Genomic DNA, 17,407 nt, shown 5'->3' on the forward strand with positions numbered 1-17,407 from the left:
AAACTCACCTATTTAAAGTGTACAGTTCAATGGTTTTTAAAGTGTTCTACTATTTCCCTAATGACTAATGATGTTGAGTGTTTTTTCATGTGCTTGTTGGACAGTTGTATATCTTTTTTGGATAAATGTATATTCAAATCCTTTGCTGCCTATTTTTTAATTGTGTTATTTGTCTTTCTGTTATTGAGTTGTGGTTTTTGTTTGTTTGTTTTAAGGAGCAGAGAGTTTAATAGAAAAGAAAAATGGGAGAAGGCAGAAGGAAGAAGCTCCCCCGTAAAGAGACAGAGGGAAGGGGGCTCCAAAGCTGAAAGAGGAGACCCCGAGTTGTGTGTTTTTGTATATTCTAGATACAAGTCCCTTATCAGATACCTGATTTGCAATTAATTTCTCCCATTCTATGAGTTATCTTCTCACTTTCATGATGTTATCTTTTTTAAAGTACGAAAGTTTTTAATTTTGATGAAACCCAATTCATCTATTTTTCTCTTGTTGCTTGCACTTTTAGTATCATATCTAAGAAGGCTTCCTAACCCAGAACCACAATGATTAACTTCTAGATTTTTGTCTAAGAATTTAACAAAATTAAAGGACTCATGCTGCCCAGTTACAAAACCTTAATTAAAAGCCACAGGAATCAAGAGAGTCAGATACTGACATTAGAATAGACATATAGATCAATGGAATCGAATTGAGAACCCAGAAATCTTGTGTTTACGATCAATGGATTTTAAACAAAGATCCGAAAACTTTTCAATGGGCAAAGAATAGTCCTCCCAACAGATGCTGCTAGGACAATTGAATATCCACCTACAAAAAGTCAAGTTGAACCTTTTTCTGACAATATACACAAAAATGAACTCATACGGGAACATAGACATCAGTGTAAGAACAATAAAATTCTTAGAAGAAAATATTTAAATATATTTCTAACCTATTTTAATGAGAAATTAATCTCAAAGTGTTATAATAAATCTATTTTGCCTAATTTACCTAACTCAACATGTTCCCCTAATATTTTGTATAAACCTTTAGAGGAAGCAGATTTTAGCCGAAAGACAAAACAAATTCAAAGTGAGAAAATCCAAATCTCTTTTCTAGTCCTGCCTGGCATTTGCTGTATGGCTTGGGCATGTCACTTACCCACCTAGGGCTTGTTTTCCTCTGTTTAACATTTGGGTATATTCACTAGATCATCTTTAAGATTGTAGCCACACCTTTTTTTAAGGCGTTCTGTAAATAAATGCAGACGCTGATGCTTGTTTCAGGTTTGTATAAGGATACTTGGGAATGAAATAATATACATGTCTAGGTTTTCATTATAAATACTGTGATGAAAAGGCGTAAATTAAATAATCAGATTACCATTGATTGAAAGGACCTATGTCTACAAGTTTAAAACAATCATCACGTTTTTCATCATGCCTGATGGATAATTAGCAGGTGACGTAGTTATCAACACTTAGCACATAGACGTGAAGACATTCACTGCTTATACAGAACAGATGGACTACAGATACTGAATCTTGTCATACATTAAATAATATGCCTTAAAATCATTTTCCAGATGTTTTAAGGTATAATTTACATGAGCCAAACCATAAGTTTCTAAGATGCAAAAATGACTTCAGCAGGGAAGATTTTCAAATTGATATTTTTTAGGTTCTAACTCTTAAAAAAAAGCTTTCAAAAATTTGCCTTAAAAAAACTAAGTTATATCCAACCAAATGGCACACAATTATAAGCATATAGAAAAGGACTTCATACAAACACAATTGTTTTGGCTGGGGGGAAGGAGAAGAAAAGCAATATGAATTCTTTCTTGATCTTAAACTCCAATTTGAGGGTCATTGAAGATGGCTACCAACCCAGAATGGCGGTAACAGATTGCCTTTTAAGTGTAATGTCACATGCAAGATAAAACTGCACTACAAAGTATACCTAACCAATATACAAATGGCCTTCATCAATAATTTAGCCTATACTATCGTAATGTTTCCTACTAACAAGCTTTTTGGTATGATTTATAAGGTCCTTTTAGAAAGTTAATGCCAAGTAGTGTTATTGGGCTACTTATTTCCTAGAACCAACAAAGATTTGATTACAGAGCTGACAAGAGTAGAACTGGTGTTTACCCAGACTACAATGAACATTAGCAACATGTTCAACCTCAATGCCAATAGGTTTTACTTTACCATTTTATTTTCTTTGAGATGCTGCTTTCCTCCCATTCAGTCATAATTATTGGTACATCCTCCATCGATCCATTTGCCCATCCATCCTTCACTACTATATATCTCATTCATCCATCCGTCACTACTATATGTCTCATCTCTGTCTCCAAAATGTTTTGAGATTTTAAGTTATCCCATTCAAGGCTCAGGTAGGTAAGAGAATCCAGGATACAGCTGAACAACATATGATTGGTGGGGTTTACTTGCTACTAGAAATCCATCTAATCATTCAACAAATATTGAACACCTATTCTACTCCTGGCACAGTATTAACAATTTACATAAATTCAAGAGATATGGCCCATCTTTTAAAATTTTAATAAGGATATAGGCATAAAACAAATATATTACAAAATAATTACACTAACCACCAATTAAGAAAAAATACTTAAAGTAAAATAATGTAGAATAATGTCCAGAAAATGAAGATATTCTTAGATTGATTGGGTATGTTTTCCAAAACAGTCTTTTTTTTTTTTTTTTGAGACAGAGTTTCGCTGTTGTTGCCCAGGCTGTAATTCAATGGCATGATTTTGGCTCACTGCAACCTCTGCCTCCTGGGCTCAAGCGATTCTGCCTCAGCCTCCCAAGTAGCTAGGATTACAATCATGCATCACTATGCCTGGCTAATTTTGTATTTTTAGTAGAGATGGGGTTTCTCCATTTTGGTCAGGCTGGTCAGGGTGATCCACCCACCTTGTCCTCCCAAAGTGCTGGGATTACAGGTGTGAGCCACCACGCCCGGCCAAAACAGTCTTTATATAGACTTATGTGAATAGAAATTTGGGTTAGGTGCAGTGGAAAAGGAGAAGCTGCTGTGCTAACTGCTGCTTAGAAAATGAAAGGCCATTTCACAGAGAAGATGCCTCTGAGCTGTCTTAAAAGAAGACAGTGTTTGCCTGGCAGATTGACAAGTGAGGTATTTTGGTTAGGAGAGGCATGCTTAAAGCAGAGAAGATAAATACCAAGTTAGGAGAGAAAAGGCAGGTGTGTTGATCTACGTGATTATATTATGAGTATAAACTTCAAGAAAAGTGTCTAACAGGATGAGGACAACAGACAGGTAGGGTTTAAGTATTGAAAAATCTTGGATATTATGATCTAAATATTTGTAAAATATTTAACTAGAATACATGGGTAAAAGTAAAAGAGAGATAGATATGAACCCATTAGAGCTATAGCAGTGGAGCAGGAAGACCTACTCTTTGAGTAGCATTTGGAAGCACTTAGAAGGGAATGAGTTTTGAGTTAGTAAAAGAAAAAAATATTTAGCAAATAAGGAGAATTCAGAAGGAATGATCTCCTCACTGAAAGTATTCAAATTGGACATTCCTAACCATAGGTTAGAGGTGCTTTTGAAGGGATTCTTGTATCAGCTGTGATATTGCACTAGCTTTTTAAAGGCATTTTACAATGTTAAGATTCATTGAAATATTTTTTTAAAACATTTCACCAGTTTGCGTAACTATATTTTAGAGAAATTCAAAAGGATTTTAGTTACGTGATCTTAAAGCATGTATCAAGGTCAGTGTTTCCATATCAGTGTGTCAGATCATGCTCCATTCATGGTTGCACAGATAAGCCATACTTTCTCTGTAGTTTCTGCCAGTCTGGTTTCAGTTCTGCTCATGTGGGACATCCATGGGGTAGTTTCTGTGGCCTTCATCTCTCTCATTCCTCATCAATCTGCCATACTCTCCACTTTGTAAGATACTGACCTAGTTAGGATCCCTTTGACACTTGATTCTGTATCCACTCACCTTTTTCCTATACCACTTTCTGTCTCTTGAAGATATTTTTGTGTTCTCTCACTGTATCTTCTCTCGAATATGATTATCAATGGTTTATACCACCACAGCAGATGACAAATTTTGCTATGCACATCATTGCTTTAAGGTTTTTTGTTTGTTTGCTTGTGACATTAAGGTTATAAATAAGCTGCACGATTTTACACTACTCCTTCTTATAGAAGTTCACTCATCAAAGAAATACTTCGGGGTTACCTACAACATGACACACATGCTCCTTAACGCTAAGGACTAACACTGCAATGATTGAGACAAAGTCGTTTTCCTTGTGAGGTTTACATTATGATAAGAAGAGACTAATTATAAACATGTAAAACAAATAAACAAAAACATAAATAATAGTATTTCAAATAGTGATGTGCCACAGAGCAAACAAAAGGGCAAAGAATAGTGACTTATGGGTTGGTCTACACTTAGCTGTCATGATCAGGGAGACCTCTCAGAGGGAGTGGCATTTGGGCCAATGCAAAGGTGATGGGAAAGAGGCAGGCAGGGAGAATGGCAAGAGCCAAGACCCTGAGATGCTACGTACAGGACTTCAAAGGTGAAGGAGAGGACCAGTGTAAGCTGGATGCTGGTCGGTAAGGGAGAGAGTTGCAGGAAAGGAAGCTACTGAAGTAGGGTGGGGGCCAGGTCAGGGTTTAAAAAGATCTTAAAGCTCTTGATAAAACAACTGAATATAATTCTAATTGCAGTGAGAAGCCATTCCAGAATTTTATCTAAAGGAACTAATTTACTAGAAACATATCAAGATTTAGGTGTGTCACTGTATAAGAACAAATGTTACATTAAAACTCATTAGGATAAATGCCTTGTAGCTTGAAGGTTTAGATGGAAAGCGAGATTGGCGTTTTCACGCAAACAAAACTCAAGTGTTTCATTTTAACCACTCATGAATATTGCTCCAAATAAATTAAATGACCTACATCAAAGAGTGTCATTAGCAGTTTTAATTACCTAATTTTTAAAATTAAAGATGGTTGGCATTACTTTACAGCAGTAGTTGGTTCTTGGCTCTTCTTGATAGTTAGTGGTGTGCTCTTACCAGATGTTACTCTTATTATCTGAATGAAAATAGATTCAGGTGACATTGTAGGTTATAGTTGTCATTGAATCTGAATATATTCATTCTCAAAACCCTCATCAACAAGGCTAGCATCTGTTGGAAAGAAAACCATCCCTGTTTTTGGTTGTATACTCATTATTTTCTCATTTAAGTTCTGTCACACCTGCATTATTACAGCATAAAGCTACTTTCCTTTTTCATAAAAATGTTACCACTGTGTAGTTTCATTTCTACGTAGTTCATTTCTACATAGTTTATAGTTCATTTCTATGTACTATGCACTGTGTAGTTCATTTCTACATAGTTCATTTCTATATAGCTTGCTGCTTTTTGCTAGCAGCTGAATATGCTCAGAAGAACATGGTCATCTAAATATTGAGGGAAAATAGCTTTGGATATTATTTCTTTTAGTCTCTGGCTCTATCCAAGATGGCAGGACATTTCTGGTGTTAGAGCCACAATGGAAAAGTATGTAGGGCACTGAGGTTTCCTATATTAACAAAGTATCATTTGGTACTTTAAACTCAGCTACAACTTTAAATGCCATCTGTGCTTCTAGCATGCCTGATATCTACCTGCTCTTCTTTATGTGGTACAGGTAAAGCTGAGATAAATTTCATAATTTAGTTTCTTGTGATTCGTTAAAATGGATGTAGATCCAGCAGTCCCTCTTCTGGGTATATATTTGCTTTTGTTTTAGTTCTGGAGATTTCTGTCATAATTTTCAAGCAGCTCAGAAGTTGTCTTATTATCTGTAGAAACTAGTAGTATAAATTATTTTCTTTTATTTCCAGGAAATGCTTCCAGACTGCACACTTTTACTTAGAGGACAGCACGTCCCCTAGAGTAATATCCACACCTACAACACCTATCTTTCCAATTTCAGGTAATGGCTTAAACTGTGACCATGAGTAGCTGGTAGATGTTGAACAAAAAACACATTGTTAAAATGTTTGTTTTTATTGGAGTGCTATGCAAATTGCTATACTATACCTTAGTAAATTTTTGTGTTTCCCAAAATACTTATTACACCATGTATCAGGTACTCAGGTTTATATTCTGTCCTCATTAATTTTAAACTTTCTTAACCATACAGATGATACTGTACAATAATTCATAATTATTCAGGTATACTATGTTAAAAACATAAACATTTATAGCAATAAAATATTAGTTAACAATAATGGTTATTTTTGCTCATCCGGTTATGTCAATGGAAACCCAAGCAACAAAAGTCAGACTAAGTCAATGCAGAAAATGTGGATGGGAAAATAATCACAAAAATAAGGATAAAGCCTAGTTCCTTTCTGATTGAGTTTATGTGAGAAAAGATTTTTTTTAATCTACATTAGAAAAAAAATCTATAAAACTGTGGTGGTAGTGGTAGGAAAGGCCATGAACATAAAGAATGTATGGTTCAAAAGTTTCAAAATGTTGAACAGTTGAATATTTGGGAAGACTTTAGCTATTTTTATCATAATTTACCTGAATAACAGTATTCAAAGATAACCAGGGTCATTTTGATAAAGACACCCATTAACCCTAGAGTTTGCACTGTAAATAAAATTATAGTCACTCATTTTTTAATATAAATTCAAGTGGTGCATGTGCAAGTTTGTTAGATGGATATATTGCATATTCAGGCAGCTTATTTAATTAATATTTTATAACATCTTAGATTGAAAAGTGGCAACCAAAAAAATATTAGTGTAGAATTCTGTGATCTGGAAGATAGAGGACAATAAAAGTAAAGAGAAGTTATGAAACTAGGGATACAAAAGGAGAAATTCATCTGTGGGATCATTTACAGATGGTGTTTTCTAAATTCTCTGATGCTCCATATTTTATTGCCAGAGTCTCAAGTTCTACATGATGTCATCTTCTGAAATCTCACAACTTAAAAAAACAGAAAAAAAAGCAAACATTTTCTTTTTATTTTACATTTACATGTTGATGTATGTTTGTTATATGTTTATATCATATGTAGTATATATTTATATATATTTATGTATGGTATTTTCTTCTTGTGCTTTGTAAGCTTAGGAGTTATAAGTGTTTTGCTATTTCTCCTCTTTTGTCAAGTGTGTGTCTTTAAGCACTACTGTTTTCTTTGCTTTTCTAGTTTATATTAAAATACTGTACATTTATTTTAGTACCACAGTGTCTCATTAACATATTTAGAATTTTTAGACCGACAGCTCTCAGTTATCTGTTACATTTTGATTCCCTTCACTGCCAGACATGTCCTCTGCATATCCCGTCAGGAGGAGTATGCAAATTAGCTCCAATATTATCCAAAGTCCAATATGGTTTATTTTTAACAAATGAAATAATACAAAATCAGAAACTCGTCCAGGAGATCCAAACTCCTCTGTTTTCAATGTCTAAAAAGGGTGATCCCAGGGTATTTCCTTATTTCATTTGTTCTGCTCTCAAAGATTTCCTCTTGATCACCTGAATATGCATGTTTTCAAATAAAATCAGAAAGCAAAGAGAATGTTAGTCTCACTTACTTGCAGACCAATTAATAAAAGAAATTACCAAAATATCTGACTGTCAATAAAAGGTAGTAATCTACTTGTAAAAGGAGGTTGGCGGTCCAGGATAATATCAAGGGGTTTGAAGGACATTTACTAGAACTAATGACTTACATGAGATAAATTATTTCTGTTTCCTTATCTAATTTTAAAAGTTTCTTATAAGCAAGATCCTTCTGTAAGTGTGAAGGTAGAATTACACCTTTGTCTAGTGTTTCTTAAGCTTGACCGACTAATTCAATTTTAGTATTCAGATCCACTCATCTAAGAGAGAGAAAACAGATGGATTCCAATTTTTTTATCAGCAAATTCTTGTTAACTGAAGCTTTAAAATATTAGATGGGCTAAATGCTGAACAGCTGTTGATATAAATAACTGTTTCTAGTGAAATGTGTTTGATGTTTCCTTGTCAGAGAAATCACTTGTAACATTGCATACTGTGAACTAGTAATATGTTCAGTCTAAGAAAGTCTTTCCAGGAAAAGAAAAAAAAAATCAGAGCCAGTTAAAATAATTTGGCCTCCTTCACAATTAATTGACAGATCCAATGACTTTGTTTACATTGCGTATTTTCAAGTTAGAATTCTTGAAATTTTACAGATTAGAAGTCCCAAAGGCTTTTGACATTATTCTTAATGAATATTTTACATATAAATGTTTTCTATTATTTATAGAGAGAAGGAAAAATGTTTTCAAATGTACACATCTGACTGTTTGACTGTAAGACATTAAATTGTACAGTTTTATAAAATGAACTTGTACTATCTATTATGCTTAGTCCACAGTAAAATTGAAACTATATTTTTTCCCAGAATTTACTTGCAACATCCAAGCATGTTAAAGAAAGTTGTTCATCATAAGATGCATTCTACTGATAAGGAGTGAGGTTTTGGTGGTATTTATAAATTAACATTGAAAATAAATGATTTTATCTTTAGGATATACATGGAAAAGAGATTGCTGAACAAATTAGATTTCTGAAATACAGATACAGGTTTTGATTGATAATAAATATAGAGAAAATTGGTAATTATTGGTTAACAATTGAATGCTGAGATTTAGTTGGAATTATACAAATAATTGAACTTTGAAGTTCTTTCAGAAGCTACTTTATAGATGACAGGTACATTTATTTCTGTTAAATTATCCTTTGTAACACAATTGTTTTATTCACTTAGATGATGTTGGAGCAATTCCAATAAAGCACTTTCCAAAGCATGTTGCAGACTTACATGCAAGTAGTGGGTTTACTGAAGAATTTGAGGTATGATTTTAAAATGTCTATTTTAAATAAGGTAGAAAATATAAAATTTAAAAGATTCAGCAGTAGGCTATTTCTTGACCTAAAGACAGTGAAACCATTTTCACTTCTAGTGAAAATATTAGTTCCGTGATTACATGTGTGTTTAGGAGATGTGTCATTGTTACCATACAATTTAGAAACTTGGTTTTCTATTTTAAAAGGCAAGTTGTACTGATGGAAAAATAAAAAACATTGTTCATTTTCTTCCATAAAGTACAAATCTTGAATATTCTTTCTTAAAATCTGAATTAATAACAGTGATTCTTTTTAATTTTCTAAATTATATAAATTATACTAAACTACTAAATTTCATGATTTTCAGCTAAAGTACATACCAATTCTTAACTGTGACTTGTACACCAGTGTTAATGCAAAAGCTTAGATAACCCTTTCATTTAACAAGTAAAAATGTATCTTCTTTTCAAAAAAATATGCATTTCTTTAAAAAAAATTGTAACTTCAAAACCTGTAAATGTTTTCCCAATGATATTCTGTTAAAATACTCTTAGATAGAAGGGCAGAGAAATTTACTGCAAATTTATCATGGCCCACTGAACTGTTAGCTAAGCAGATTTTTCAAAATAGAGAGCCATAAGCACAAAGTTAACAATAACAACCATGGAAAAATAAAAGCTACCCTTTGTGAATGCCTTCTTATATGTCATTGGACTATGGGCTTTCACATTCAATCTTCACCCATCTCTAGGAGTCATTTATTATTATTTCTATTCATATTATTGATGAAATCAAACTCCATAGAAGTTAATTAATAACTAATAAATAGCAGAGTTGCATTCAAATCCAAGTCAGTTTCATGTCCTTTCCACTGTAGCTGTGAGCAGGCAGGCAGCCTTCAGCCTCCCCTCTGGCTATTCCCCACTAGAGAGCTTCATATTGAATTTTTTCTTCCTTCTCCCTCAACCCCAGTGGCTCTGTGGACCTCCCCCTTTGAAGTGCTTAGATTAGAGCTGTGAGGCGAATCACAAAATCCACTGTCTTCTGATTTTCTTTCCCCACTGCACCCAGTAGTTGCTTCCCAGGGCTCACACCATCATGATTTATTTAGGGATGCAAAATGTTATAGATTAGAAAGTTTTAAGAAATCAAAGAAAGAGAAGTATGATATGTTTTTACTAATTTAAAATAATAGAAGCCAATTTATTTAATTCTGATAGAAATCTAAATTAAAGCTACATTGAATAAGAAGCAGTGTGAGGCAGTACTCAGTAAAGTGGACTAATATGAAGAATTAGATGTTTAAAACATCAAATTGTTTTTTATTATTTTTATAGGCTAGAGGATATGCATGCTGTAGCATTAACTCAATGTTAATTTCAGTGTTAACTGATAGAAATTATTGGCTAACATCCAACAAAATAAGAAAATATAGACATTTTATAATATAAGTCATTGGCAACATATGCAGATTCATGGTTTTCATAACTATAAAATCATTTTGAATATTAAGCAGTCCAAAATAATTAATAAAATAACCTCATGTTTTCACTTTAAAAGTTTTTTCTTAATTCCATCACTTTTAACTCACTGCCTGATTCAAGAAAACTTTTCATTAACTGAATAATTAGCTTAATAACTAATAGTGTTAAACCTTTTAAGTGGTTCATACATCAAATTGCTTTTAATTGTTCAAAATGACTTGCTGCAAAAGAAGCCTTAAAAACTTATTTGGAGGGAGACTGGGCCATTTGCTGATGAATCAGATTGGTATTTGGGTTATCTGCTTTCTCAGAAATTATAAGGCTTTTGTTTTATTATATAATACTAAATAATTATAAATTCTAAAGTGATACATTTACATAGAAAATGTTTCTGAAAAACATATTAACTGATTTTTAATAAAAAATTTGCAGAAATAAGTTGTCAATACTTATTGAAGTTTGAATTAAATGACGTCTACTAATTAAATATTTAGAAGGTAATTCTATCTAAATTTTGTTTCAAAATGATATAGTATGTATGATTTTTAAAATTTTTAGGAAATGATTAATGTTTTGAGTCTTAAATCTGTTACAAACCACCTAATAGGAAGCTGTTTACTCTTTAAAATAACTCAATGAAAAATAAAAACAGAAAAGCATATCACTAATTCAGAGTTTCAAATAGTGCTATAATGGTCAAATAAAATAAGATTTGGATGTTAGCAAATCTGACTAATACGACAAAATGTACCATGGAATATGTGGTTCCTCTCATCCGCGTTTTAAAAATCATCAAATTATGACATCACTGTCTCCTTTTAAAAGTGTTATTTTTTTCCTTTTACATAAGTTTAAGGTTCCAAATTATTAGACATTTTGATTTGCATGCAACTGTTTGAAACATTCTGTTGTGTTGGTATTTGACAAATGTATTTATTGCATGATCATAGTTTTCCATTGTAAACCTAATATGAACGCTTTTTTTTCTCATTTGTCGTGTGCTGTGGAATTTGATTTCTTTACTTTTTTGGCATTCATTCCCTCATTAGACACTGAAAGAGTTTTACCAGGTAAGGCATTATTTCACTGCATTTTCTTTTAGCCAAGAAGTAGTTGTAACGTTTTAAAAATTTCATTTGATAGATTATTTTGTTTGTTTTGTCTTCCTTATTATATTTTAAGGCACGTTGTTTGAAAGAATATGTGCTAAAGTGGTTTACGTGTAATTTTTTATAGGAAGTGCAGAGCTGTACTGTTGACTTAGGTATTACAGCAGACAGCTCCAACCACCCAGACAACAAGCACAAGAATCGATACATAAATATCGTTGCCTGTAAGTATATCCTTAAATCACCTCTGACTTCAATATCATTGCCATTTTAGTGACTTTTAAAAGTGTCCTGAAGTCATCTGAGAGCTGACCTCAGTGTGGCTCTTTTAGGGCCTTTTTATCAGGGAATAATAAGACTTGTGTGAGATAATATGTAGCATTATAATCACTCTGACTTAAATATCTTCTGGAGTTAGTAACATCTGCTTCTTTTAAATAAAACAAACTTAGAATTTTAATCTAGTTCTTTCTTTAGGCTTCATGGACTGTACATCTCCTCTTGTGGTTTTTGCCATTATTTATATGACTTGGTCCTTTTTTCACTTAGGATTTGCTTACTTTTATGTTAATTTACCAACTGAATAACATTTTCCTTAGACTTTTTCTCTTTTTCTTCTACCTTTACCTGTTTCCTGCCTTTCTTGGCATTCTTCCTGGGATCTTATAAAGAATTGGTTGGATTCCGTCTTTTAATTTTCTTTCCCTTTGTTTTTTTAGCCATTCTCTTTCCCTTTCTCTTCAACTAGGAGCTTTTCTCATTAATGCAAATTTACCTAGTATTTTTCTATGAAATTACTGCCTTTCATCTACCTTCTTATAGCAGTTCTGGTTGTATCTGTTCTCTCTTATTTTGGTATATATTCCCCTCCATCTCCTAAAATTCATCTTCATGTTCCTTCCCCACTCCAAAAACAAAACAAAACAAACAAACAAACAAACAAAACCTTCTACTTATAACCTTTCTATATATGCAGTGGCCCTTCCTAGCTTCCTATGAGCATGGTGTTACCAATGAGGTTATTTAAATTCTGGTTTCATTCTAGTTCTGGAACCCAGTGGAGCTGCACTCTTCTCCCTTTTATTATCATGATCTTTTACATAGTTTGTATAGATGTTGATTTCTTGCCACAGAGCTTCACTAATTTTTATTTTTTAGTAGAGGGCTTTATGTTTGTCTTCCTGAACTGAATAACATCTATGCTGGCTACACATAAAACTCACTTGCCTCTTGAGATAAAATTCTTAGACATCCCTGTATAAGCTAAATAGAACATACCCATCAGGTAATTAAGGAGGGGGTAGAGATTAACATTTGATGAACATCTACTATGTGGCTGGCACTGTAAGTACGTTATTTTATTTAATCCCTGAAACAACCAGGCAAGATAGGAAATTATCCTATTTTAGAGATAAAGAAAACCAATCCAAAAATTCTAAAAATATTAAAACCAAACTACAAAAATAGGTCAGTCTGACATTGAGACCATCTGTCAATTGCCATGCATCTATTTGCACATACATTCCTGTATCAATGTGAACTGTTAACATCACAGAAGTTATGCATATCCCAGAGCACCTCTTTTACTTGTTATGATTTGGTTGTATTGACTTATTCATCCTTGAAAACAATGTTATTCCCAGTGAAACTACCATGTGTCCTTCAGGTAATACTTCATTCCTCATATGCATCTTCTCCAAATAAATACAGTTTTTCTGTAGAACTGAATTTAATCTCAAACTCCTTTAATCATACTTTGAATTACCATAGTTATACCATATATCAATTACCACATTTTGCATCCATCTGCTTTTAATTGGCAGTCTGATATCTATCTCCACTGTGCTTGGGCAGCTGTTCTCCTGCGTCCCTTCAGAGCAGCTTCTCTTTGAGGCTCCTCCTGAAAGAGCTATTTGCTGTACTATTCACAGAAACTTCCTAGGGAAACTTTGGCTTTCTTCTCTGTCTCCTCTTCCTTTATTAGCCTCCTGTTCATCCTTCCCTAGTTTTGTGAGCGCCCCCATCATTTTTTTCCATCTCTTTGATAGGCTCCCCAGTGTTCACAGCCCTTGTAACCAACCTTAAAATTCCATATAAGAGATCAACTTCAGATATCAATCTCAATAGAAACTTGAATCTCAAACCAAAACAATTTCTGTTTTTATATCCCTCTACTACATTGTACCTCTCACTTAACACTTGTGTTTATGCCCCAATTTCACCTACTATCTTAGAAATGTTCCTGAGGGTGGAGATTCTTTTTATATTTGTTTTTGTTGTCTTTGTCATCTCTGTATTCCCAAAAAGCCTATTAAAGTAATTGCTTGCATTGATTTTAATTGTATGAGATAAATTATTATGCAAATATGAATGACCTTTATGCTGAAAAGTAGTCTGTGCTACAATGAAATATATTCTTTTTTATTACAGATGATCATAGCAGGGTTAAGCTTGCACAGCTTGCTGAAAAAGATGGCAAACTAACTGATTACATCAATGCCAATTATGTTGATGTAAGCATGTTTTAATTGAACGTTTTATAGAAATTACATTAGACTGAATTATTATACCATAATACCATACATACCAGTGCTTAATGTCATGTTATTTGATAGATAATAAAAAAGATAAATTAACACTAAACAATTTTTAAGAGATCCTATGACTAAAATATTTCATAATGAATGACATTCAAGCTATTTTACTTGGTTTATCTCCTGAGTGAGGGAAGGAATTTATGCTGGGAGTGTACATTCGGGGTAGAATAAGTAGATTCAGATAGGTTTCTAACTCTTTAAATGTGAACGACAGGGCCAGTACTTATTTTAAGTTTCCCAGAGCTCCTGGAACAATGATATCCATTTAGCAGATGAACAAAAAATGTCCATGGTAGTACTGATGAAAAGGCAAACATGATTATTAAACCAGTTATCAACCTTTATAACTTTGGGTGTTCCTCAGGATATGCAGCTTTGTGAAAATTATTGGCACTCTCCAGAGACTGTAGACCACTCACTAACTTACTGGTTTTTCACTGTGATCATCTGAATGTCAGTAGAACTTAGTTATTTCCCTGACACGAACCTCTCAGTCTAGCTGACTTCAGGTTAATATTGTGTGGAACACTGAATTCAAATAAGTGAGTACATAAGTATAAAGTGGGTTTGTTACGGGCAACCATTTCATACTTCCTGCGGAGGAAATATGCATGTCAGAATGAATATGAGATTTGGAGTTAGAACTGATTTTTGAATCACTTCTCTGCCGCTGGCTAGCTGTGGGACTTTGGAAAATCACTTAACTCTTCTCAGCTTTAGCTTCCTCATCTCCGCATCAGGGTTGATGCTTCTATTTTGTATAGGTGAAAGATTAAGGTTCACATTCTATATTAGTCTGTTCTCACACTGATATGAAGGAATACCCAAGACTGGGTAATTTATAAAGAAAAGAGATTTAATTGACTCACAGTTCCACATGGCTCAGGAGGTCTCAGGAAACTTACAGTCATGGTGAAAGGCACCTCTTCACAGAGTGGCAGGAGAAAGAATGAGTGCCCAGTGAAGGGGAAAGTCCCTTATAAAACCATCAGGTCTCGTGAGAACTCACTCACTATTATGAGAACAGCATGGGAGAAACTGCCCGCATGATTCAATTATTTCCACCTGGTCCCTCCCACAACACACGGGAATTATGGAAACTACAATTCAAGATGAAATTTGGGTGGGGAAATAGCCAATCCATATTGTGTTAATAAAACATCTGGTCCAAAATAAGACACACAGTGACAAATTGCTTATAATGATTAGCACTTCTCAGTACCTCAAAGGACAGTTAAGGAGGCTTCACTCCAGATGCTTTGTTAGCTGTTGTCGACAGCTGAGCCCCATTGCCTATAATACATTTCAAAGCAGTGCTGTTAAAGACCTGATATTAAGCGTAGTAAATAGATATGGATTAAATGCACTTGGAATAAAAATGCACAGAATTCTGGCTGTGTCCAAGCAAAGAGAGTTTTTTTGTTTTTTTTTGTTTTTGTTTTCACAAAAATGATAGAGATCCCTCTGCTTCTTAACCAAGAGCAACTACCTTGGTTTGTACTATCAAATTTCTCCAACTTTGCCAGTTTATTTTTTATGGTTTTCTTTTATAGAAAAAGTATGCCGACTTTAAAAACTTAGGTATTGTACAGTTAAAGGTGACACATAAATCAGTTAGTAAGAAACATTTGTCATCTAATTCTTCAGGGCTACAACAGACCAAAAGCTTATATTGCTGCCCAAGGCCCACTAAAGTCCACAGCTGAAGATTTCTGGAGAATGATATGGGAGCATAATGTGGAAGTTATTGTCATGATAACAAACCTCGTGGAGAAAGGAAGGGTATGTAGATAATCTGTTATGTCATCCCCAAAAAAGTCATTAGAGGTACTTTAAATTAGTTTTAATAGAGACAACATTAGGAAAGAGCCAAAGTTTTGAAAGTCAGTTGGGATTCTTTTCTAGTAAATGTGACAGCTAAAGGGAAACTGTTAATACTGTTAGTCAAAAAGTTTTATTATGAATCACGTTATCTGCCTTTTAAATGCATTCTTCATACTGTGAGAGCAGTAAATGGGACTCATTGAAAAGCAATGTAGAGTGAAATCTATTTTAATTCACAGGACATGGATTTTAGTCTTGGCCCTGTAACCTGAATCTTCTGACTCACTTATCTCATCTGAAAGGGGAAAATTTAGGCTACCTCATCTCAGTCCCTTTTGGCTCTCAGATTCTATTCCTAGGCTCCTCCACAACTAATTTCAATAACTTAAAAAGAAAATGAAATATTTAGAAGAGTGAGGGAGTTCATTTCTGTCACTGTCTCAGGGAATGACTTTTACATGGAGCATTTGACATAGCATCTACTTTTGTTTTGCAGAGGAAATGTGATCAGTACTGGCCTGCCGATGGTAGTGAGGAGTACGGGAACTTTCTGGTCACTCAGAAGAGTGTGCAAGTGCTTGCCTATTATACTGTAAGGAATTTTACTCTAAGAAACACAAAAATAAAAAAGGTGAGTCAACAAATGATGTACATAATCAAGTGAGCAATGCATTTGGTCATTTTTTAAGTAAACGAGTGATAGAACGAAGAAAGGGTAAAAAGTATGTAACTAAAGGCATTAAAAATTCTTGTAACAGACCAGATAGTGGCTCATGCCTATAATCCCAGTACATTGGGAGGCCAAGGTGGGCAAATCACTTGAGATCAGGAGGTCAAGACTACCTTGGCCAACATGGCGAAACCCCATCTTTACTAAAATGCAAAAATTTGCCGAGTGTGATGGCGTGCACTCTGGAGGCTGAGGCATGAGAATTGCTTGTACCCGGGAGGCAGGGGTTGCAGTGAGCTGAGATCATACTACTGCACTCCAGCCTGGGCAGCAGAGTGAGACTCTATCTCAAAAAATAAAACAAAATAAAATTATATATATATATATTCTTATCACAGCTGCCATCAGTCCTAAAGGTTTCTATCTAGTCTCTAAGAGCCAGCTGTGGCTTTGGAGCCAGGTTGGTTTTATTGCTGATGTTTACAGTGAATGTGATGCATGAATGGAAATTCCTACCTTGTGTAGCAAATACATAGGATGGCCCTGACACAATCCCAACATTCAGCTGAAAAGAGCGGAGAGTGAAACAAGGAAAGGAAAGAAAACACAAAGAAGAATGTGTTACTCAGGTTCTTCAAAGAAACAGAACTAACAGAATAGAGAGATAGATTTATATTTTTAAGGGTTGACTCACAAAATCATGGGGATTAATAAATCTTCAATCTGTAGGACAGGCTGGCAGCCTGAAAATTCTGGCAGGATCTTTACATTGCACTGTTGAGAATTCTTTCTTCTTCACGTAACTTATCAGACTTCATTCTTA

At 34.0% G+C, this 17,407-nt stretch overlaps 1 protein-coding gene across 4 annotated transcripts in view; it reads left to right on the top strand.

Moving 5' to 3' along the window:
- The window catches only part of PTPRZ1 (protein tyrosine phosphatase receptor type Z1), a 190,944-nt gene that overhangs the window by 151,043 nt on the left and 22,494 nt on the right, over nucleotides 1–17,407 (top strand). For 2 of the 4 annotated variants that reach the window (XM_017513886.2, XM_017513889.2), the window contains exons 14-20: nucleotides 5,900–5,991; nucleotides 8,821–8,906; nucleotides 11,434–11,454; nucleotides 11,621–11,717; nucleotides 13,924–14,006; nucleotides 15,738–15,872; nucleotides 16,411–16,545. In XM_017513886.2, coding sequence (XP_017369375.1) covers nucleotides 5,900–5,991; nucleotides 8,821–8,906; nucleotides 11,434–11,454; nucleotides 11,621–11,717; nucleotides 13,924–14,006; nucleotides 15,738–15,872; nucleotides 16,411–16,545 — 649 coding nt within the window. The remainder of the gene's footprint in view (nucleotides 1–5,899; nucleotides 5,992–8,820; nucleotides 8,907–11,433; nucleotides 11,455–11,620; nucleotides 11,718–13,923; nucleotides 14,007–15,737; nucleotides 15,873–16,410; nucleotides 16,546–17,407) is intronic. The other 2 variants (XM_017513890.2, XM_017513887.2) reach the window with 1 other exon arrangement.

Source organism: Cebus imitator, unplaced genomic scaffold, assembly GCF_001604975.1.
Source record: "Cebus imitator isolate Cc_AM_T3 unplaced genomic scaffold, Cebus_imitator-1.0 Scaffold508, whole genome shotgun sequence".
Lineage (NCBI taxonomy): Eukaryota > Metazoa > Chordata > Mammalia > Primates > Cebidae > Cebus > Cebus imitator.